The sequence below is a fragment of the Phascolarctos cinereus genome, unplaced genomic scaffold, assembly GCF_003287225.1.
Source record: "Phascolarctos cinereus isolate Bilbo 61053 unplaced genomic scaffold, phaCin_HiC Scaffold_3;HRSCAF=262, whole genome shotgun sequence".
Lineage (NCBI taxonomy): Eukaryota > Metazoa > Chordata > Mammalia > Diprotodontia > Phascolarctidae > Phascolarctos > Phascolarctos cinereus.
Genome location: NW_027555736.1, coordinates 177,060,866 through 177,085,294, shown reverse-complemented (window position 1 = coordinate 177,085,294; position 24,429 = coordinate 177,060,866). Strand labels below are relative to the sequence as shown.

The 24,429-nt window shown below is 37.9% G+C and overlaps 1 protein-coding gene across 1 annotated transcript; it reads right to left on the bottom strand.

Moving 5' to 3' along the window:
- Positions 1–1,949: 1,949 nt before the first annotated feature.
- On the bottom strand, positions 1,950–14,558 carry LOC110212650 (transmembrane and coiled-coil domain-containing protein 5B-like). The gene is made up of 12 exons (XM_020993006.2): positions 14,115–14,558; positions 13,678–13,722; positions 12,710–12,859; positions 12,101–12,218; positions 11,599–11,649; positions 10,363–10,437; positions 8,600–8,656; positions 7,394–7,453; positions 6,399–6,463; positions 4,917–4,959; positions 3,706–3,749; positions 1,950–2,383 (listed from the first exon to the last, which is right to left on the bottom strand). The coding sequence occupies exons 2-12, from the start codon at positions 13,710–13,712 to the stop codon at positions 2,185–2,187; spliced, it is 897 nt and encodes a 298-aa protein (XP_020848665.1). The 5' UTR covers positions 13,713–13,722; positions 14,115–14,558; the 3' UTR covers positions 1,950–2,184.
- Between the last annotated feature and the right edge of the window lie 9,871 nt (positions 14,559–24,429).

Below are 24,429 nucleotides of genomic sequence, written 5' to 3'. Positions count from 1 at the left end.
AGGGGAAACGACCTTATTATTGGAATATGCTGTTTGACTGAATTATTACCACCCCAACCTCCTGTCCCCGATCCTCACCCCATTCTGTAAAAGACTGACTACCTCCATCCTGCCTAGGCTGAATGTACAAAGCCCTGCTGTATACAGCACTCTCTAGCTAGGTGCACCCCCACAAATTAGGGACCTTTCAGACTGACTTCTTTTAGAGACAAACTGTATCCCATTGGCTCATTCAAATGCCATAGAATGCTGTGCTGATTGGATGTGTACTCTAATTAGGCCTGAAAATGCTTCATAAGACAAAATATGTAACCTAAGAATCTGAAGCAGCTACCAGTGAGCAATTTCCCTTAACATTCTAATAATAATTTTTTTTTCTTTTTAGTTTGGCTCTCATTTTATTTGACCTCCAGTTTTGTGGACCTTCCAGTGATCAAGATTTGCCCTGGACTTTGAAGAACTCCAGGCTAAAAAATTCCCTTATTGTTTTCTTTGCAGGGAGACTTGGACTAATCTGACACTGGGTGCTTTAGCTGAAAAAATAAGCATCTGCCATTGTGTCTGTAACACAGGCATTGTTCCAGTAGAAAATATGCTGGATTTTGGAGTAAGAGGACCAGGTTCAAATCTTATCTATTACTTACTGACTGTAAGACACCTTGGGCAAGTTAAATTCTGGGGAGCTCTGTTTCCTCAACTATAAAACTTGCCCAAGGTCTATAGACCCTGTCTCTCTCTCTTTTTCTGTCTTACATCAGGCTCACTCAGTCTTACAGCCTTTTCCATAGCTAAAAGTCTTGCTACAATTTGAGGGAGACCAGGAAGGCTTCTTTACCCAAACATATCTCCACTGAAATCCTACCAATAGGGACTTTAGGCTAACAGATTCTTCTTTTAAAAGTCAAAATATTATTATGATATTATGATAGTCCCCAAAGCCTTTCTTTTATTCTGTGCCTAGCCTTTCTTGTGCAGACTATATCTTCTTTAGCTCCTTCCCCTTATTATCTGGCATCCTTAGCCTGCCTTTTTCTAGAATCCTCAATTGCTACCATTCTCCATACTAGAAACTTCCTTATCCCATGTTTCTAGGGCAGGATGCCTCACTGACCAATTTTTAGGACCCCTCTTCCTGGGACACACCAGAGATGGAAAGCTAATGCAACACACCTGAGCAAAAACCATATCTCTCCTATAATAAATCCATGTACCTTGCTTGTAGACCCAAGTTCCTTGGACTCAGGAATTTCCAGCTGTAACCAGAGAACTGATAAGAGCTTGGAGATATTAAGTCAAGGGCAATCCTTTGCAGGACCATCCTTTACCCTTTTTCTTGTCTTATTGTACCCTGATAATCATCACACTCAAAACTGCTGTGACCTCTCCCTAGATGTCCTCCAGTTATCTGGTGTTAGACTATCTGCCTTATTATTTTTGTGAGTCAAAGTGATCTTGTCATAAAGACTTGTTACTTTTAGCATCCCAAGCCAGTCTGATTCAAAAGTCTCCTAGGTCCCTATTCAGTTGGAATGGCTTGTGACAGACTATGTTGTGACAGCTATTCCCACTTTATTACAAATTAATTTAGCTGACAACCCTTCAAAAAACTATTAGCAGAACACTGGCTATTTATTTTCTTCCTAACAGATGGGAAACAGAAAGCGGGGAGGAAAATAAGCAATCTACTAAGGGGAGATTGTAAGTTAGGGCCTATACTCTTGTTGAATTGAATTGAATTGAATTGGGAGCACTGAGATGAAATAAAAGCATATATTTGGGGAGTCAAATCCAATCAATCAAAGGTGGAATTACAAAGTCCCTGCATTTTTATGCAGAATAACATCTGTTACATTTAAGCCTTATACTGAAGGAAACCAAACTCCTTTATCTCATCCCTACCCCAGGCATATAATACCAAATGCTCAAGCAAATACTTGATCAAAGGCCTTTTAAATTATCAAGTTTTTATTACAAGAGAGAAATCCCAAAGGGAATCAAAAGAAAATGATGAATGCAGAAGACAGAGGACCGGGGTACTGTGTATAACTCTGACTCAAACAACTCTTGCTGTCCACCCTTGTGGCCTTTCTATTCTCACTCAAAGCCTGGGTGACTGCTTATCACTTCCCTTTTGTAACTTGGAAGAGACTTGGGACCTTCTAGAGTGAAGGGCCTAATCTTGGACTAGTGTGGCAAAATGTCCTGTATGTGGAGATTGAGAGATGGAAGTAGAAAGTTCCTCAGTCTACATAAAGTGTCTCTATTCATAATCTTGGGCAGATTGTCCAGGACAAAATTTGGATTTATAAAATGAAGATACAAAATCCCAAAACTCAGCATCCTGGTGAGAAATACGACCATCAAGAAGACAAACTGGGCAATCCTGCAAAAAGAGTGGGGCAAGTTATCATCGACCAAGGTTGCAGAGATTCATTATAGTGGATAATCAAAAGCCAGCCTGGGAGGTAGTAAGACCTGGGTTCAAGCCCTGTCTTTGACAAATATCAACACTGTGACCATGAATAAGTCACTTAATCTCTCAATGGCCTAGCTAATTCTCTGAGACTGTAAGTTATGGTAAGATGCTGATTTTCATTGGTGTAAGACAGTGATGTCCAAAATAGGATCTGGGACCTCTAAAGGAGAGAGCTGGCAAGGTCAAAACTATTTTCTAAAAATAATGAAGAAATTTTGATTTTAATATAATGTATATCAATTGATATAGCCCACATAAACAAAAGCTTGTCTTCAATTATTTTTAAGAGTGCAAAGGGGTCCTAAGACTAAGAAGTTTGAGTAGCACTGGTGTAGGGTGTTTCTACATTGTGATTTCCCTAGATTGATAAAATATGTCATGACATTTTTTAAAAAATGTGACTGTAAGAAAACCCTCTACACCAAGAACTGGTTCAAATTGGCCTTAAGCTTCCATCATGCAAGGTTTATAGCTAAATCACTTAAATGAATCCTTTACTTAAAGGACAAGGATTGTGCAGTCCTTACTTAGAAAGCCTTGTAGAGTCATGCTATTACAAACAGTAGCAGGGAGAGTTTGAGAAGCATTGCTAAAGCTACATAGTATATTAGTGGATGGGCTAAGAAAATCATTTGCTGGCCTCCTCTCCCAGTCATATAAATTAGCACAGATACATAGATTCAGTGTCTGAACCAACATAATGGACTTTAAAAGAAATAAGGCTTAGGGCAGAGGTGTGAAACACAGTTGTGGCCTGCAATACTCCTGAGTGCCCTGAGAACCTGATTGAAATGTAATCAGAAAATATTTAACAAAATAAATGTACAATACAACATAGATAATGTTAATATGTGGTTTTCCAAGTCAATATGTGGCCCTCAGGGATGCTTATGTATGGTTTAGTGGCCCCATTTCTACTTGAGTTTAACACCACTATTTAGGGCAAGCAGGATATCCCTAGAACTATAGTCTCATCCTGTATATCTTGATTCTTTTGCAGCTTCTAGCAATGATATATATCACATCTTTACTCTGACACTAACTCTGAATGTGAAGGGCCAAGAAGAATTCCGTGGGTTGGACTAATGCTTTGTGACTAATGGATTATTTTATCTATGCCAAGTATTCCTCCTGGTCTTCTGCATAAGAACATCCTATATCTGAAGAGTCCCTGCCTGATTAAGGGTAAGTGTATTTTGGGCTGATTAAATCAAGCCCTTTCCAGTTACCTGAGGCAAAAATGTCTTTGCCCTTTTCTAAACAAGTTCTCCTCCTGTGAAAGCAATAAGTACAACAAATGAGAAGATGATCTTAGAATTCTTTTTCTTCCTTCCTCCCTCCTTCTCTTTCTCTCTTCCTCTTTTTTCTTTCCCTCCCTCTTTCCTTCCTCCTTTTCTTTTCCTTCCCTTCCTTTCCTCCTTTGTTCCTCCTTCCCTTTCTTTCTTCCCTCCCTCCTTTCCTCCATCCCTTCTTTCTTTCTTTCCCCAGTGCCTAGGACAGTGACTAACACATAGTGGGCACTTAATAAATGTTTGTCGATTGACCAATAACTATGTTCAAGGCCCTGGACTAGTTGCTAGAGAAGATATTATCAGCGCAGTAGGAAAAAGGGAGAACTTGGATCACCCAGAGACTGCAAGTGTCCAATCATTTCAGGGACCAGCTTAAATTGAGTAGAAGTAGACAGCTCCAGTACTTCTGCTAGAGCACTTTCAACCCTAGAAAGTTGGGACTACTACTGGCATACTTTAGGTGAGGACTAGCAGAAAATGAAGTGCAGGTGAAGTCCATGAGCCTTAGGCAGAGAGCCTGGTGGAAGCTAATACTACCAACTGTTGTAGGGCCTGAGTTTCCTCTTTTAATTTTGGTTGGGGGAAGGGTGGGGGTGAGGGTAGGGGGATGGGATCAGGGTATTACAAATATCTTTTTGGCCCAGAGCTAAGGATTGGCACTCTCCCAGGATTGGAGGAGTAATAAAAGGAGGTACATTTCAACAGTAGCCTAATTTACCTATTTGAACTGTGCTAAGTTTACATCTTAGAAAATAACTGTACAACCAACTTTAAGCTCCCACTCCTGGAATTTACTCCCACCTCATTTCAACTTTTCAGCACCTTTAAGTTTCTTTAAGGTTCTGTTAATATTTTTTCTTTTATTCCTCAAATTGCCTTGCATTTACTTCTCAGTGGATGGGGTCTCACATTCTTCCAAATAGGTTCCCTAAGGGCAGGGACTTGTTTGCTTGTTTTTTGTCTTGGCATTTAATAAATGTTTGGTGAATTTAGTTGCTCAAGAAGTCACCTAGAGCTTTGTAATATTTGCTGATAATTGGGTCCAAATAATCTTTATTCTATATTGCTTTCTTTTTACTCACTAAGAGAAATAGATGAATGAAGGGGGTGGAGCAGAGAATGTAAAACTAGGGTAAAGTGAAACTTACCAGAATCAAGTTAGATTGATTGTATATGTTCTGGGCTTTGGTTCTAGAAGGAAAAACAAAACAAAGATATGCCTGGAGATGTCTAAAACACTTTTAGGTATTTACATTGATGCAAGTCACTGCTATAAAAATGGTTTCTAGTCTAGTCAAACATCTGTTTTCCTTTCAGATTATTAATAGCAATGCCAAAGCCTGAATTGAGTAGGAATTCAAGAAAATGTCAACAATAATAACCTGAAATTTCATTGGCATAGGGAAATCCCATATGAGAAACCCCTCTTTACCAATGTAGTTAGCACCTTATAGTGTTAGAGGGTTCCTTGGAATCACTGAGAGAGGTTAATCGACCTGACAAAGGTCCTACGGCCAGTTAGAGGCAGGATTTGAACATATGTCTTCCAGCTCTATCCACTAAGCCATGCTATATAACAACAACAACGACTAACATTTATTTGTAAAGTGTTTTTAGGTTTGCAAAGTGCTTTACATACATAATACTTTTTTTTTTTACAAAGCAGCATTTCTATATGGGAGGAGGCGAATGGGTTGTGATAGTGACACAAAAAAAAACCAGAAAAGAGTGTCAATGAAATGTTAGAAATTACACAGAGGAGAGAAGAGTGAATGAAGTTCAGAAGGGGACACAGACAAACAGGACAGTTTTGTTACTATCATCTTAAATTTAATACAGAATAAATTAAATATGGAATAAATTAAATTGAATTTAGAAAGATTAACCACTTTTTTAGGAAAAGTAATAGCTCAGTTTTGAGTGTGACACTTTTTATTCTTTGAATATTGTAATGTTTGTGTTTGTTGATACTTCCTAAGTTTGTAATAAAAAAAAATTTTAAATAGAAAATACAAATGTCTATTAGAGGTAGCCCATGCAATTTCCATATACTAGTTATGATAATTAATAATACTAATGTATATATAGCACTTCATATTTTATAAAACAGCTTACATATAATATATCATTTGATTTCATCCATTTCATAGGCATAGATCTAGAGTTAGATCTCAGGAGGACAATCTAGTCAAATTCCCTTCATCTTACGGATGAGGAAACTGAGGTCCAAGGGACTTAAGTGGCTTGTCTAATGTCATAGAGTTTGTAAGCATCAAAGGCAGGATCTGGACCCAGGTCATCTGATTCCAGAGCCCAGTGTTCTTTCTACTATACCCTCACTTGTTATGAGTGTTATGTATTTAGTTTCATGGAACTACTTCTTTTCTCTTGTTTAGTTCCTTCTTAAAGTAGAAAATATGACTGTCTCCTCTCCAGTGGTCAACATCATACCTAAACACCTTAAAAATGCAGAAGAAGAAGATTAATGGTGCATTGGAAGTTCAGTTCTGTTCAACAAATACTAAGGGCCTCCTACAGGGACTCAGTTTAGCATTAAGATTCTTTGATGTATGAACTTTTTCATAGGCTTGACTCAAATGAACAAGGCCGAGTCCATTGACAAAACTCACATTTCTGTTTCAAGGAGCAGAATCTCTCTGTCCTCCTCCATCAGCCTCAGAATTTCCTGGTATTTCTGCTCACGGAAATTAAAAATATATATGCACAGGAACAAGAAGAAAATTTCATGATTATTCAATTGCAATGAAAGTAAGCAAATCTATAATAATCCCAAGCCCTTTCTTGACAACCTCCCCTAAGAGTTAGGCTTTGCAGAAGTTCTGCAGTAGGTATTTATTTATTAAGTACAGATTAGTCAATAGAGTAAAGGAAGATTTGGTTGAGAAAGTTGATGAGCAAGAAGACATGTCTTTTAAAAGATTTTTACATAGTGAGACCAATGGGAAACCAAAGATACCACTGTTCAGCCAAGAGCTATTAGGAGAAATGGGGCTTTATTTAACTCTGCAGCCATATGAAGTTTCTCACATTTTGACTCTCTGTTGGGGAAGTTCATAGGATCACTGAATATGAGAGTCAGGAGATCATCAGAGGTCATCCAATCCAATATTCCATGAATAGGAACATGTATTTCTAACAATTAAGTGGCTTCCACTTGAAAACCTTCATCCAGTAAAAGGGAACTCTCTACTTGCCAAGGCAGCCAGTTCTGCTTTTGACAACTCCAATTGTTAAGAAGTTTTTCTAAAGTGGAAATTTGTCTTTCAGTAACTTCTACCCATTATTCCTACAACTGTCATATCTCCCCTAGAAGTCTTCTCTTTTCCAAGATAAGTATACCTTAGTACCTTCAACTGACCTTCCTATTACATAGTCTCTGACCTCTTTGCTATCCTGGTCACCCTTCTGTAGACATGTTCCAATTGGTTAGTATCTTTCATAAATATGGTGCCAAGAAAAGAACATATTCTGGTCTGAGTCAGGGCCAGAGACACTATAATTTCTCTAGTTCTAGACATTCTGCTCCTTCATGAGTTTTTAGTTGCCGTATCTTAGTGTTAACTCATAATGTTTCAAAGTCCACTAAAACCCCCAGATTTGATACCTTTATGTAGTAAGCCTGATCTTTGCAGAGTTGGTCCACAGATTGGTATTCAGATATTACCTAGAAAAACAGATTTTTTTTAAACAAACAAACTCTATGAGTTAATTCAGAAACAAGAACAACATGCAAATGTTATCCAGAATGACCATTGTGATTTTCTCACTGTTCTCTGTGAGACTGTTAGCTACACAGTTAAAAGAAAAATCAATTGCATCTCTGGTGAGAATATTTCATTCACTTTCATAATCCATTCTGAGAAAACTAAGGAGCCATACTTTCATAAGAAATTAAGTGAAAACCTTAGGAACTGTGTCTGGCCAGTTGGCCTGTGGATACTGCAATAATGTATTGCAACAGCATATTTCTCACCCCATTCACCCCCAGGTTTTAAAGAGAGGAAGCCAGAGCATTTGATCCAGCATCCTTCTTTCTTTATCTTAAGCATTCAATTCAGGATGCTCAAAAAGTACCTATTAAGCATTCTTTTGTTTTCCTTCAAGCCTGTTATGTAATCATAGTGGGGAAACTCCCAGTATGAAAACTCCTTCCACCAATTCTTTGTAACTTATAGTCTAAAAAAGAGTTGCATGAGGGCACAGAGAGGTTAAAGGGACACACAGCCAGCGTTTGTCAGAGATAGGTCTTCCTGTTTTAAGTGTTGTCCAACCTATGCTGCTTTTTATTTCCTCATTTATTCAATAGTTAATAATTAATTGCTTATATTTACAGAGCACTTTAAGATTTGCAAATGCGCTTTCCTCATTCTGTGATATTGGCATTATTTTCTTTTTTTAAAATATGGAGATTGTTAACATTTTCTCACTTGATAAACAAGGAAGCTGAGTCTCAGATTGGTTAAGTGTTTTGCTCATGGTCATACACAGCTAGTAAGAGTAGGAGCCAGAACCCTTGACTCAGTTCTCCTGATTGCAATTCCAGTCCTCTTTTCATCTAGAGGTAGGAGTTAACATTATTAGAAGCAGTTCCACCTGCAGCTAGGGATTTAAAGAGATGAAGAAGTCCCTATCCCTTAGGTATTTCCAATTAGGTAGTACATGCTGGTCAGAGTTCCTCCTTCCACCAGCCCAGATCTTCCCTGTGGTCTTAGTTCTGAGCACCTTTGGGATCATATCCCAATTTTTATCCCAAGCCAGAAAGTCATGAACAGGGGGTGATTTGAAAGGTCATTAAGGTCATTGCCACTACCTTAGCCAGTTCTTTTTCCTGTTCTGCATAGAAGGTTATGGTCTTTTGTAATTTCACCTATGGAAGAACAAAAGAAAAAAGAAAGAACTGAGTATGATGACACGCAGCAGGCAGAGAAATGGACAGTTGTGAAAATCTCTTATTTTCACCTCAGAGAAACTGAATGTTTTATCCTTCCCAACACCCCAATACCCTGTTATTTAAATTCCGTAGGTAACACCATTACATGCTCTCTAAGATCCCATAAGTGAGAAAAAAGAATATTATTCCTCTTCTTTTGAGGGAAGAGATAAAGAAAATCAGAACAATTGTACCTGACGAGCTGCTTTTTCACATTACTCTCCTGATAAAGGCAAACCACCAAATTCTCCTATTACCTAGAAACCCAAAGAAGACTTCTTGTCATAGCCTAATGAACTGTGAGTTACTCTAGAATTATCTCTTCATTGCTATAGTTGAGTATATTTCCTTTGTGTTTATATGCCACAAAGTCATAGGTATAGAGCTGGAAAGGACCTTAGAAGCCATTTAGTTTTTACAATTTATAGTCACATGAAGAAATGCTCTAAATCATTATTGATTAGAGAAATGCAAATCAAAACAACCTGAGATACCATTTTACACTTACCAGATTGGCAAAAATGATTGAAGGGGAAAGTGACAAATGTGGGAGTAGATGTGGAAAAATTGGGACGCCAACCATTTTGGAGAGCAATCTGGAATTATGCCTATACCCAGCAATACCAGTATTACATCTATTTCCAAAGATAATTAGGAAAAAAGGAAAAGAACCATATGTTCTAAAATGTTTATAGCACCTCTCTTTGTGGTGGCAAAGCCATTCATGCAAACTCATTGATGCAAATATAAAACCCAGAAACTGAATAATAATTTGTTGAATTTGAAGTCAGGGGAAGTGGGTTTCCAGTTGATGATGGTTAGTGTTTTCAGGTCCTCAACCAGGAGCCACAGTAGAAGATAGCTCCTTCCTAATGAAAACATCTGTCTCTCTGTAACCATTTGGAACAATTTGTTTATCTACTCTTGTTCTGTGGTTAGAAATTGCAAGGATGCCCATCAATTGCGGAATGGCGAACAAGTTGTAGTATATGATTGTGACGGAATACTACTGTGCTATAAGAAATGATGAACTCAGTGAATTAGAAAAACATGGAAAGACTTGCATGAAATAATGAAGAATGAAATGAGCAGAACCAAGAGAACAAAGTGTACAGTAACAGCAATATTGTTTTTAACCTTCTTATTTTATACATGAGGAAACTGAGACTTTGAGTGACTTGCTCAATGACAAAAAGGTAGTTCATATCTATAATTAATCCATCTCCTCCATTAGATGGGAACCTTATTAAGGGCAGGAACTGCATCATTTTCTACCCTGGTAACTTACCATAACATTCTTTAAAGTGCTTTTTCTCGTAGCCGACATTTAGTGTTGTTGAATTATTGTGAGGACTTTAAGAAGACTTATGTCATTCTTTTGGACTTTGTTGTAGAAAGAACTGACCAGTGAAATATTAAGTGTGTATTTCTGAAGCCCATGGAGATGTAGGCACATGGATATTGGTTTTAATGAAATGTCTCTAAATGAGGGTAGGAATTAACTAGGACCCCAATAGTTCAGCTGTAAGAGCACAGGAAAAAAAAAAACATGGCCTTAGTAGCTCAGAGAAGTTGTCACTTGGGGAAATTAAAGATGTAAAAACATTTATCAGAGAATCCTTTGATTTATTCTTTGCATTCACCTTTGATTCTTCCAACATCTGTTTCAGGTTTTCTTTTTCAACTTCTTTCGAATTCTCTGGTAGTTTCCTGGAAAGCTGAAATTCCAATCCAGAAATACAATGAGACATGAGCTACATTCATGCAAACATAAAATCCAGAAACTGAATTATAATTTGTTGAATTTGAAGTCGGGGCAATGGGTTTCCAATTGATGATGTAGTTAGTGTTTTCAGGTCCTTCACAGGAGCCACAGTAGAAGATAGCTCCTTCCTAATGAAAACATCTGTCTCCCTGTTATCATTTGAAGCAATTTGTTTATCTACTCTTGTTCTCGCTAGAACCTGATCCTAAGGCTTAGCTGGGGCCAGTTTTGACCTTTACTATATACAACTTGTGCTGTGCTGTACATAACTCTGACCATAATACTTATATTTCTCTTAGACTACATACAGGGATAGGGAACCTGCAGCTCAAGGCCACATGTGGCCCTCTAGGTCCTTAAGTGTGGCCAGGAATTCTGTGAAGGTTTCCCACCCCTGAGTCCTGGACCCTTGAAGCCCAAGCCAGAAAGATTTCCATCAATTCTTACCTCCCATGTATACAGTTGATATGTACATAAGTCTTTAAGATTTGCAAAGCACTTAACAGATAGTATATCATTTGACACAAAGTGCTCTACATATGACATCCCATTCTAAGTAGCTTGGGTCACGGGTCAGAGGTAAGACTTGGCCTTCTGTATTCATCAAAGTGAGAGAGAAGCAGGGATTAGCACTATCTGGGTGAGGGAAAGGGGATAAATAATTCCTGGGGAAGCCAAACAAAACTAGATGTCCAGTTGCCTTATGCCACAAAAATCCCATGAACTGCTATGTCCAACACAGAAGACACTGAGACCTAGAGTGTTTCACTTCTGAAATATATCAGGAGACATGACTCTTCCTCCATTTAGAAAAATTCTTTAAGGCTTCCTTCTTTTTTTGCTTAGCCCTTCCTAATACAATCATAGGAAAACAATAGGTTTATTTTAAATTCATTGATAATAAGTCTTAGACTGGGCATAGATCCCCAAAATTGTCCATCGTATACTCTAAACATGCTGATAGGCAGTGGCTGTTATGGAATGGGAAACAGGTATGTTATCAGAATGTGGCTCCATTCTGAATGGAATAACCCTTCCCACTACTCATCTCTGTCTGGATAAGGATATCTACATGGGGGACTTTGGGAAACTTAAGAGAACTCAAAGGCCTTACCTTCACCCGTAGCTCATTCACATTCCTAGCCAGTATCTCATTACTCTTTTCCTGCAGAAATAAAGAAACAAAAAGCATGGCAGTTCATATCTTCCCATCTGCTCTTGGTCTCCTTTCCTGCCAAAATTTTTGTCAGATGACAAAACTGTGCTCTGACCTCACAGACCATGAGAGTAGATCTGGGAACAGAGCCCAAACATTAGAGTTTCTAGTGCCAATAACAACAACAACAATAAAAATAACAACAATAACTGATTTTTATATAGTGCTTTAATCTCATATGACCCAAAGAGTTTTACATATGTTATCTCATTGACACCAAGCACTCCATTTCCAGAGCTCTCCCTCCCTGAATCCTCCATGCCTGACAACAACTGTGATTTCATTTCTGCTAACTTACTTTAAAACCTATGAAATCAGGGAAGATCCCATGGAAAGCGAAAACATAGCATAGTAACAAACTAAACCCATTAGACTGATCTTTCCTCTATTCCTTCCTTACCAATTTTGCAGTCTCCAATTTCAGATTTTTCAGTGCTTCCTCCTTCTCATATGCTGTGTGGTTAAATTCATCTCTTTCCCCAACTAGGCCTATTGACTTGGTGATCTGTTTTTCTAGACTGAATAACAAAATATCACACAGGTAAGTAAGTACTCATTCTCAGGACTAAGCTATAATTATAGGGCTCCATCCTGGGGAAAGTGTGGGTCAGACCTAAAGAAGCTTTAGTAATGACAAAATATGAATCTCAAATTGTGTGTAGACCAATGAAATCTGAGTTTCTGAGAGGTGAAAACAGTAAGAACCTAGCTAGTTTCCCAAATCCAACTTTCATATATTCTTTGAATATACGAATGGCTACTGGTGCCAAAAAATTATCTGGGGTGGGCTTAAAATCTCTGAGATTCTCTTAGAGTTCTCTGAATTTTGAGGTTTTAGTTATTAAATTAGGGTTTGAGTTAATTAAGAGAATTCATTTGAAAAATGACCATTGATAAAGAGGAATGCCCTTTCTCTTCCTTCCATACGTTCCTCCCCATCCCTAGATGCTCTATCCCTAGGAACAGCCTCCTCTAGAGGAGTTGTTCCCTGCCCAAACCAAACTCTGACCTTTGAATCTGTAGTTCTTTCTCTCTGATTTGCACAACAAGGTCCTGGTTTGCCTCATCTAGGTTCAGCATATCCTTTTCAAGATCCAGATTCAGGTTGTCAAGATTCTTTTTTGCCTGCTTCAATCTCAGAATTTCCTTAGTTTGAGAACTACCAGGATATATCATTATTAAGATCCAAGTTAATCCAGTTAAAAGAAAGGAAAAAATTAGTACTGCTTAAGCTCCTACTTTGTGTGAAATGTTTAAAGGCAAGAAAATAATTTATTTGACTTTTCTATTCCATTATGAAGAATATAGTTCTAGAAAGGATCCCCTGTGAATGTTATATACACTAAAATTATCCCAGATTCTCCATTTTGCCTATGCCTCAATTTATGTAACAAACAGGTTCTAAAATCTTATGTGTAAACTGAATTTTTATTAGTCAAAAACTTACAAATATAGAATCTTATACATCTAATGCACTGGGAAATATAGATATTTAAAAGGATTCTCTTGTTAATAAAAAAAAAAAACTAAATAAAGGGACCCTGTGGAGAATTCTTTTGAGATGTGAATCATCTTGTGTGTTTTTGTTGTTGTTGTTGTTGTTTGTTTGTTTGTTTTACATCAGGTCTCATCTATGTGGTATATCAAGGTGGGCAGGAGGGAAATTTCCATAACCGCCTCCTGTAACTTGTTTTACCTTCTTCTGACCCCAGTTAGTAAAAGATAGCCTTTTCCCCAGTGTAGACTGATAAGAGTACCATACAAAGAACCATCACAGACCTTCCTTTACCACTGGTTAGATAAAGGGGTAAGAACTGAAACCAGAGGCTTTCTTGCCTAAAATCCTTTGCCTAGCCTTATGTGGAATAATCCCGTTGGTCAGCTTAAAATTCCTTCCCAGAGAGGCTTCAAAATAATTTCAAAATTCTCTCATTTAATGTTTCCTTAGTGACCCTCTTTATTGCTGTCATCACTTACATGTCATCCAGTGAGCCTTGACTAATTTCTTCCATTATAGATTTTCTGAAAAAGAAAAGAAAGGAAAGAAAGGAAGGAAGGAAGGAAGGAAGGAAGGAAGGAAGGAAGGAAGGAAGGAAGGAATACAAATATTTACTAATGAACAGGGGACAAAACTTGGTCATTTGGTTCCATTATTATTCACCCAAGATAAAACCCGGGCCTAATGATTCCTGCTCATACAATAGCCAATATCATTTCTGCTTTACCCCTTTCATGCCTCACTTTGTTCAAGAGTAACTAACCCTTGGAAAAATTGAAGCATCTATCCCATTAGCAGGCCCATTCAGAGTCTCTCACTAACATAAATTCCTATGGACTGTTAAAACAAATAATGGAGCAGGTGGAAGTTACTTTAAAAAATATCAGATGCCTAATTTATTTTCTACTTAACTTGCCTTCTTTAAGGCCCTGGACAGGTAGAAATGGAAATGGTGAGCATGGCTGCCTGGAGGAAATCAACACTGTGTTTGCTGTTGCCTGAGTTGACCTTCCCTAACTCTGTTGTCCTGGGTAACCTCAGTCACACATCATGCTCAGAGTGAAGCCAGATATCATCAGTCCTAACTTTAAAGATCACTTTTCATTTATTTCTACTAGTCATTTTCCTTTTCTCCCTTTCTATTCCTTCCTTCTTCCTTTCCCTTTCATTCTGCCCTTCTACTTTTTCTTAATTTTCTTTTTCTTCTTTCTTCTCATTCTTTTTCCTTCTCTTTCCTCTCTGTTGTCCTTCTTTTTCTTTTTCTGACACACCTGTGGATGCACAAATGCTCCCCAACACAAGTCTCTCTCTCTCTCAATCTCTCTCTCCCTCTCTCTCTCTCTCTCTCTCTCTCTCTCTCTCTCTCTCTCTCTCTCTCTCTCTCTCCTCTCCCCTCTCTCTCTCTCTCTCTCTCTCTCTCTCTCTCTCTCTCTCTCTCTCTCTCTCTCTCTCTCTCTCTCTCTCTCTCCTTCCTTCCCTCCCTCCCTCCCTCCCTCTCTCCTTCCACTTGGACCTTAAAAAAAAACTCAGAGCTCTCTCAAAACCCCCCACAGCCTTCACTAGCTTTCAGCCATCTAAAGTGATACCATGGAAACTTTCAGAGAGCCCATGAGAAATGTTTAGAGTTTTCAGAGCTCCCCCCCCCACCTTAGCCTTTAGATTCTAGAGCTTTCAAAAGCCTTCAGTGTCTTAAAAGACTTAGAGATTTTAGAAGTCTTTAGAACCTAAGAAAGTCATAAGAGAACCCAGAAGCCTGTGGAGCCTCTAGCAGCCTATAGAGGCTTTAGAACCCTCAAGAGTCCTTGGATGGTTCACAGTCTTGGAAAGGAGTAGATTGACAGAAATTGATTGGCTCTCCCAGAGGGAAAGAGGTCTATCAGTCATCCAAGGTAGGGTGGGGCAATATGTCATAGTGGCAATAGCTTATGCTCATCATTGTAGGAAGAGTAGGGAGTGGAGTACACAGCCTCAGGATAAAGGAGAACTGGGTCACAGATGCTGAGTCTGTCCTGTAACAATGGTCAGCTACATAGGGCTGATTTCTTAGTTGTTCTGAGTTCAGGTGAACAAACTGCCATGCTCAAGTCCAAACCATGAGTTTCTGTGGTCAGTTAATGAACTCAAGAGATCTGTGTGGTAGGGGAAGGGAAGTTCATGAGGGGCTGTGTATGAAAATGCTTGAGACAAGGTAACTAGCCCAGGAACATTTCTCATAGCAGTCCCAGCATATAATAGGCATTTAGTAAATAATTATTGAATTGAATTGTATGAAACAAGTAAGTTCTTTTCTAGACCTGGCTTCCTACAGATGCTGGTTGTATTAGCACATGTTCTATGGATTCTCCCATCATCATTTTTCAGGCATAGACAAGCCTCAGAAGGGTAATGTCAGCACAAAAAATTGGAAGATGGAACAAAGGGAAAGGGAATGGAACAGAAGAGTATAAATTATAGACCCATTACTGTTCCTCCCCCTAGACTGGCCATATGATTTCCCAATGCCTCATCTCAGTGGAATGGTAGACTAAACTTTTATATTCCATGGCAACCTTCCTTCTCTCCCTCTCCCTTTCTCTATCTTTCCCTTTGTCCCTCCATCCCTCCCTTCTTTCCTTCCTTTCTTTCTCCTTCCCTCCCTCTTCTTTCTCTTTTTTCCTTCCTTCCTTACCTCCCTTCTTTCTTCCCTCCTTTCTTTCCTTTTTTCCTTCCTTCCTTATTCCTTTCATTCTTTTTTCTTTCTCTTTCTTTCTTTCTTTCTTTCCTTTCTTTCCTTCCTTTCTTCTTTCTTTCTTCTTTCTTTCTTTCTTTCTTTCTTCCTTTCTTTCTTCCTTTCTTCTTTCTTTCTTCTTTCTTCTTTCTTTCTTTCTTTCTTTCTTCTTTCTTTCTCTTTTTCTTTCTTTCTTTCTTTCTTCCTTTCTTTCCTTCCTTTCTTCTTTCTTTCTTTCTTTCTTTCTTTCTTTCTTTCTTTCTTTCTTTCTTTCTTTCTTTCTTTCTTTCTTTTTTTTCTTTCTTTCTTTTTCTTTTTTTTCTTTTCTTTCTTTCTTTCTTTCTTTCTTTCTTTCTTTCTTTCTTTCTCCATACATATTAAGTAATTACTATCTACAAGGCCCTGTGTTAGACACTAGTCATCTGAAGAGCATAAATCCTCCTTCCTGTCCACCATAAATGAAGAGACTGGTATACACACCTGGAGATATATATTAATATTAATAATAGTTGCCATATATAATTTTTAAAGGTTGAAAAGCACATTCCATACAAGATCTCATTTAACCCTCATAACCAGGTGAGGTAGGTAATTAGAGATCCTATCTCCATTTTTAAAGCTAAGAAAACAATCTCAGGTTAACTGACTTGGTCACACAATTACTGTCGTGGGGGAAAAGGATAAAGGCATGTATTTTAAAAAGTCTCCCTAACTTAACTCATTCTATATCCCTACCAGTGCTATTCTTCCTGCCCACATCACCTTCCCATTTCTTACTAGCAGGCCATAGATCCTATTCTCTTCAAAATTATATCCAAATTTACTTTTTGCATTCTGAAGTCCTCTCAAACTCTTCTTAATGAAAATTACCTTTTATTTGGTACCTGTTTCTTCTTTATGACTATTATCAGTTATCTGTTTAAATAAATTTCTGTCTATATAGGTATGCTCAGAAGGTATGCCAGGGGTGCTATTGCCCACCTTGTGGGCAATATGGCTACATATGCCTAGACAGGAATACATGTACCTATACATTTTTGATGAATGGTTGCCCGTATCCCCATTAACTGTAAACTTTTGAGGACTATCTATGAGTCTATCCATAGTGTTTAGGGAAAAACTGTACACAGTGGATAGATATTCAAGACTGAAAAGTTATTTAACTTCCAATACTCAGGTAGCATCAGTAGAAAACTAGATTGGAATTGTGTTGAGAGAGCTAGACCTGAAGTCAAGAAGATGTGAGTTCAGATCCTGCCTCAAACACTTGCTAACTTTGTGACCTAGGCATGTCACTTATCCTCTCTCAGTTTCAGTATCCTCATCTATAAAATGGGAATAATGGTTGTGCCTGCCTCACAGATTCATGTGAAGATCAAATGAGATAATGTATGTAAAGTGCTTTGCAAACCTAAAAGTATGGCATAAATGTTAGCCATTTTTATTATTATGTATTTCAATTTATTGTATCCTGGTGCTGGAAGGGAGGGATCTTTGTGTACATCTGGTTCAAACACTTATTTCATAAATGAAGAACTGAGGCCCAGAGAAGTTGTGTCTTGCCCATGCCCACACAAGTAGCAAGTAGGAGAGACATGACTTGAACCCATGTCCTTTTGCTCCAGAAGAGCTCTTTTCACTATGTCACCATGTCTCTAATTGCCTATTTGTTAAATGGAAGCAGTTCACATCAGCTTAGCTACCTGCCAAAATGTGTACCCTACGCAGCACCAAATTATAGTACATTTTCAAGTCTGAGGTTTTTAAGTTGGTCTTAAAAGATCTATGAGAGATAGCACAATGTGGTGAAAAGAACACTGGATTTGGGAGTTGGAAGTTCTGTGTTCAAATTCTACCTCTTCCATGGCAAATCATCCTGAGCCTGAATTTCCTTATCTGTAAAATAAGGATAATAATACCTATACTTTAGAAAGTTGTTGTGAGGAAAGTGTTTTGTAAGCTATAATTTAGTGCTTCAATGAATCTACAATGCAATTGGTGTAGGTAATCTCCTAACTGTGGGCATCTAGGTGGCACAGTGGATAGAGTGCTGGGCCTGAAGTCAGGAAGACTCATCTTCTGAGCTCAAATCTGACCTTAGACACTTACTAGCTGGGTGACCCTGGGCAAGTCACTTAACCCTGTTTGCCTCAGTTTCCTCATCTGTAAAATGAGCTGGAGAAGGAAATGGCAAATCACTCCAGTATCTTTGCCAAGAAAACTCCAAATGAGGTCATGAAGAATTGGACACAACTGAAAATGATTAAACAACAACAATCTCTCCACTCGTTCAGTTCAAAATCTTGATGCTACCTACTCATCTGGTATGACTTTTATCCATATCTTCCCATAAATTTTCCATTGGGGATCTACCAAGCACACTTGATAGAGGCCTTTCTCTGGAGCTTTTAATGTTGCATTAATTTAATCAGAGTTGCATTAAGGCCTTCCATCTTTTATCATTCACTGTTGCTACATGCCTAGACCATGTCCTTCCTGGTCACATATGTTCTTCATGCTTTTGATGGCACTTCTTACACACAAATCATTGTTGGTAATATGGTGCAGCATACCTTTACCATTGCCCTTCTTTTGTTGTTGTTCAGTCATTTCAGTTGTGTCTGACTCTTCATAACCCCTTTTTTGAGGGGAGGAGGGTTTCTTGGCAAAGATACCGGAGTGGCTTGTCATTTCCTTCTCTAGTTTATTTTACAATATCAAAAGAAATTTGTTGAAATGAAGTCATTGAATTGGACAATTTGTAATAAGACTTACATACACACAACAAAAGGTTTTACCACGTGTAAAAAGTGTGAAACAGCTCTTTAAAGCCGCTGTCATGAAAAGCTACTATTTTCAATATATTCTTAATAATTAGAATGAATCTACAGCATGAAAGACCGAGAGACTGGGACTCTGGTTCTACTGCCAATGCTGAAAAGCAACGAGAATTTGAAAAAGAAACTTAAACTCTTTTGGTAGCTTGGTGAAACCATTACTCATTTTCTATTTAACTTATAAATAGGGTGTTAGCATATCAGGTCAAAGATGACTATCAGATAGGAATAATGGGAGTAACCAAAACAAGGAATACCAGGTAAAAGGAAGCTCCAATGCACAAATGAATTTGGTATGAATATTCCCTCCGGTGATACAGATAGCAATCCATCTATGCTTGCCCGCCCTGTCCCACTCCTGTCCAGATAGGGGGTCACCTGACATGCCAGGGTCCTGCCTGGCATCCTTTTGACAGTGTAGTATATAGGCTCTCAGTTATCCCTCACTCTCACCTTATGAATACCATCTTCCTTTTCTGTCATACATCTCTTTGATAGCATCTTTTATTGCAATTATTCTTTGTAGTACTCTCACCGTGACATACTGAAGCTTGTTTATACCTATCATTTACTTCTCCATTGCCCTTTGATTTAAGTCTTCAGAAACTGTAGGGTTTCATGACAATGCAGTCATAGAAGAACACTGGTAGAATATCAGTATTTAGAAAATGGGGCCTTTATTTCAAGGAAAAAGCTCTTTAAATTTTATTTTTTAATAAGAAAAAAATTGCCTTCTCTCTCTCCCACTCACCCCTCACCCCCACTGAGGAATAAAGAAAAACAAAATCTCTTTTACAAATATGTATAGTCAAATAAAACAAATGTTCACATTAGCCATGTAAAAAAAGTCCAATGATATGTTCTGAATTTTTCACCCTTTTATTAGGAGATGGGTCACATGTTTCAACATCATCAGTCCACTGGTATTGTGGTTGATCATTATGATAATCAGAGCTCCTATTTCAAACATGTTTGACTTTACAATATTGTTGTATAAATTGTTCTTCCGGTTTTACTAATTTTACTTTTTATCATTTCATATAATTCTTCCTAGGTCTTTTCTGAAACCATCCCCTTCATCATTTTTTATAGCACAATAGTAATCCATCATATTTATATACAATAACTTATTCAGCCATTCTCTAATATGTGGGTACCCCTCTTAGTTTCCAATTCTTTGTCAGAAAAAGACCTATACATATTTTTTGTACAGCTTTAGTTAGTTTGTTTTGCTTAGGACTAATCTCTCCTTTAATCTGCCCTCCCTCTAATTCCCCCTTCTCTCTCCTCCCCTTTCCTTCCTATTTTTCTGTTGAGTGAAATATATTTCTGTATCCAACTTTGTGCACGAATATCTTTCTTTCTTTGATCATTCAGACTAAAGTGAGATTCAAGCATTGCCTGTTCTCCCCACCCCTTCCTACTTTTTTGTAGAGATTTCTACTTGTGTACCTTTATTATGTGAGATAATATATTCCATTATTCTTCTCCCTTCTATCTGTTAATGTATTCCTCTTCTCCTTTTCTTTCCATTCTTCTTTTAAGAACATTATCATAACAGAACTACTTCCTGGCCTTCTACCTAATTAGATTCTCTCTATTATTCCTGGTGATAATAGGGTTCAGAAGAGACACATGTATGATCTCCTCATATTAGAATATAAGCAACTGATACTTGTTTAGTCCTTTGTGATTATTCATTCATGTTTACCTTTCTATATTTCTCTTGACTCTTATATTTGAACTTCTACATGCTCTGGTCATTTCATCAGGAATGCTTGGAAGTCTTCTCTTTCAGCAAAGGACATTTCCCCCTATAGGAATATACTCAGATTTCTTCGATAAGTTATTTTTGGTTATAGGTCTATATCCTTTGTCTTCTGGACATTATATTCCAAACTCTCTGCTCTGCCATAGTGGTGGCTGCTAAATCATGTGTGATCTTGACATATATATACATACATATGCATATTTATTTATATTTCTCTTTCAAACAGCCAGAAATCAATCTATCTATCTATCTACATACACACACATACACACATACATTTATACATTTACACACATATATTGGAAGCTCTGGATTTTAACTATAATGTTTCTGGGAGTTTTCATTTTGGGGTTTTTTTTGAGTGGATCAATGGATTCTTTCTATTTCTACTTCGTCTTCTGGTTCTAAGAGTTCTGGGCAGTTTTCTTTTATAATTTCTTAAAATGACGTTTAAACTCTTTTTTTGGTCATGTGTTTCAAGTAGTCCAATGATCCTTTAATTTTCGCTCCTCAATCTATTTTCCAGGTCAATTGTTTTTGCTATGAGATACTTACCATTTTCTTTTTATTTTCAAAATTATTTATTGTTTATTGTTAAACTGAACCCTTCTCAGCATGACAAGGATCTAAGACATCTCCAGAGGCCTCAGGATGGAAAATGCTGTCCACATCCAAAGAAAGAACTATGGAAGTCGAATAGCTATCACTTACTTTTACCTTCTGTTGAGTTTTGTTTCATCTTTCTGATGGTCCCTCTTATTGGTTTTAAGTTTTACTTACAACTTCACTAATGTGAAAATATGTTTCATGGGTATGGAAATATAAAGCTTATATCAGATTGTGCGCCATCTTGGGGACGGTGGGGGAGAGGAAGGGGGAGAAAAATTTTCAACTCAAAAGCTTATAGAAGTGATTGTTGATAAATCAAAATAAATTAATAAAACTTAAAAATATATTTATTGTTCTTTCATAAAATAATTAGCTTCTATTTATCCATCCTAGTTTCTAAGAATTTGTTTCTCAGGCAAGGTTTTATACCTCTTATACCAAGTTGTTAATTCCCTTTCCAATTTTTTCTTCCACAGCTCTCATTTCTTTTCCATTTTTCCCCCTTAAGTGCCCTCATTTCATTTCTAAAAAGATTTTTTTTAACTCTTGCTTCATCCCTTCCAAGAATTCTAGTTGGATTTGTGCCCAAGCTATGCTTTTCTTTTACTCAGCTTTAGATGATTTGGAGCCATTTTCTTCTTCTGGGTTTATATTTTGAGCATCCCTGTCATGATATTAGCTTTTTTGGTGGTATTCTTTTTGTTTGCTTGCTTGCTTATTTTTTTAGCCTATTTTCCAACTTCAGACTTTATGTTAGGGCCAGATTCTGCACACTTCTGGAGGGAATGTCTGGGCTGAGATTGTGTCCTCTAAAATCCTGTTACTCTTTCTTGAAGATATTTAGTGTGTTATCCCAAAATCAGAGGGATAGCTCAGGCAAGAGACCTGAAATCTTTCAATGTTTCCCTAAGTGCACTGATCCTGTCATAGTTTGATTATTGTCCCTCTGGTCTGAGCTCTGCAAGTTCCTGACTTGGGTTTGTGTCTCAGCAACAGACCTATTGGCTTGTCCTATTTCAAGTTTCAATAGACTGTTGCTAGACTAAGCCCCTATCAGCCAACTGGAAAGCTTTGCTAATTTGGAGTGACGGAACTGTAGGCTTCCCTTTGGTCTGGGATTCTTGCTCTGATTATTCCTCTGCAGGCTTCAAACTGGGCTAGAAATTGGAACTGAGATGCTTCTCTGCTCCTGGGATCAGAATCAAATAGCTAGTCCTTGCTTCTGCACTTGCTTTTAGCTCAATGTACAGCCCAGGGCCCATAACTCTCCTTCCCCTGGAATGCCATACCAAGGTACCTCTGTCCTCCTCATTCCATGCTGGATCTGTGACTTGCACTGGGTGGTGAGTGACAGAGTTACCCATTGACACCTGTTCTTGCATTCTATACAAGTTTAGATCCCTCTATGCCTGGAATCTCTTATTGGCCTAGTAAATAGCCTTTCTCTGCCCTGGAATATGCCAGCATGCTCCTGACCAGACCCATCCCCAGTGTCCACAGACTTCTGTGTCTGATTCTTTATGCTGATCTGAGCTGGAAAAATGTCTCACTGAGATTTTTTTCCTTGGATTTCCCCAATCAGGATTCAGTCTGGTGCATTTTCTTGATTTTTTGGAAAGTTCAGGGATGAGGAAGAGGAATTTATTGTATTTCTTCCTGCTACTTCACCACTTGGCTCTGTCTGTTCATCACCTTTTAAAAATAAGGTCCAAGATTCTTTCTACTTTTTTTGGCATCTTTCTTTCATTCAGATACCTTATATATTTATCCCTCAAAGCCCTCATAATTATGGCATCCCATCCCCAGCACAGATGTCTTCTATATACATTTGTTCAGATGCTTTTCTCATCTCTTGTTCTCTTTAATGCTATTTCTACCTCCTCTGTGAACACATCTGGGACTCTGATGTTAGAATGCAAGTGTGAAAGCTCCACCATTATTGATGGCGAAAAGAATGCATTATAAAAATCTTGGCACATCTGTCCCATCTTTCTTTTTGATGTACTCTTTCCAGGAAGCATTTGATTAATAACCCAGATCTAGACAGACCTTAAGGGGCCAATCCTAGGGAGGTGACTGAGTCATTGATTACTGGTATTTACTAGCTCTAGGTAGGAAAGCAAGTTGAATTTCTAAAATCTAAAAGAATCAGAAAAAATGTCATTAATAGCTAGGCCTGACTTCTGGTGCTGGAAATCTTTTTTTTGGGGGGGGCCTGTTTTATATAGCTTGATGGGCATGAATGATACTGGAGCCGCAAGTGTTATTTATAGTAAAAAAAAAAAAGGATACCATTTGCATGTACAACATTTCTCACATTTATTCTCTTTTTATCTACTCACGTGGCCATCATCCTAGTTCATGATCTCATTAACTTTCACCTGCATTATTGCAATAGTCTCCTAACTCATCTCCCTATCTCCATATGGTTGCCAAATTAATATTCAAGGTGGATCTTGAAGAATTAGCAAGATTTGGATAGCAGCCCCAAAAGTAAAGCATTCAGTTCATTGAGGAGCTAAGATTAGGACCAGGTCTCAATTTCCAGTCCAGTATTCTAGAGGCACTGGAAAAGCAGGCTAGGCAGGTAGGAAAGACCTTGTTTGGCTGAATAGGAGGTATTAGCTCCATCTCCAGGGACCTTTCCTGCTTGCTCCAACCAGAGGGCTCCAAAGAAAGCTGTTGCTGACCTACTGCAGGTCTTCCAAGGAATCTCTTGGATATTCAGACTATCCATTATGCCCATTATTCCCTTGTACCTGGCTTTATGACAACCATATTATTGCCTTGTCCTTGGTGCTTAATGTCTGGTGAAACAGACTGGTGACTTTGATACCATAGATAATATAGCTTAAGCATTTAACCCTGAATAACTAATCCCAATACAACAGAAAGAAGTCGCTCCAAGCCAACAAGTTAGTGACTCGACAAACTCAACTCAACAAACAAAGGATATTTACTGTGGGGAAAAAAAAAGTATGATATGACTCTGTCTCAGGAGATTAAATGTTAGCAAACTATCCTTGCTTTCCGAATGACTGTTTAGGGCTTTCTTCTAAAGACTCTGTGGAGGCCCCATGATTGCTGTTGAAAAAAGTTTTCAATCTTTTAAAATGTTTATTAGCAACCCTTTCTCCTTTCCCCAGATGCAACTGGGGAATAGTTTGAAGAGTTAATTGCAATTGATAATCTGTAATTGGGGACTTATGGTTTCCCTAGAGCTCTATGCTAATAGCTGTAGAATCTTATTAGAGAATTTAATTAATGCATCTCTACCACATTTTCATTTGCTGGAGAGAAAAAAAAT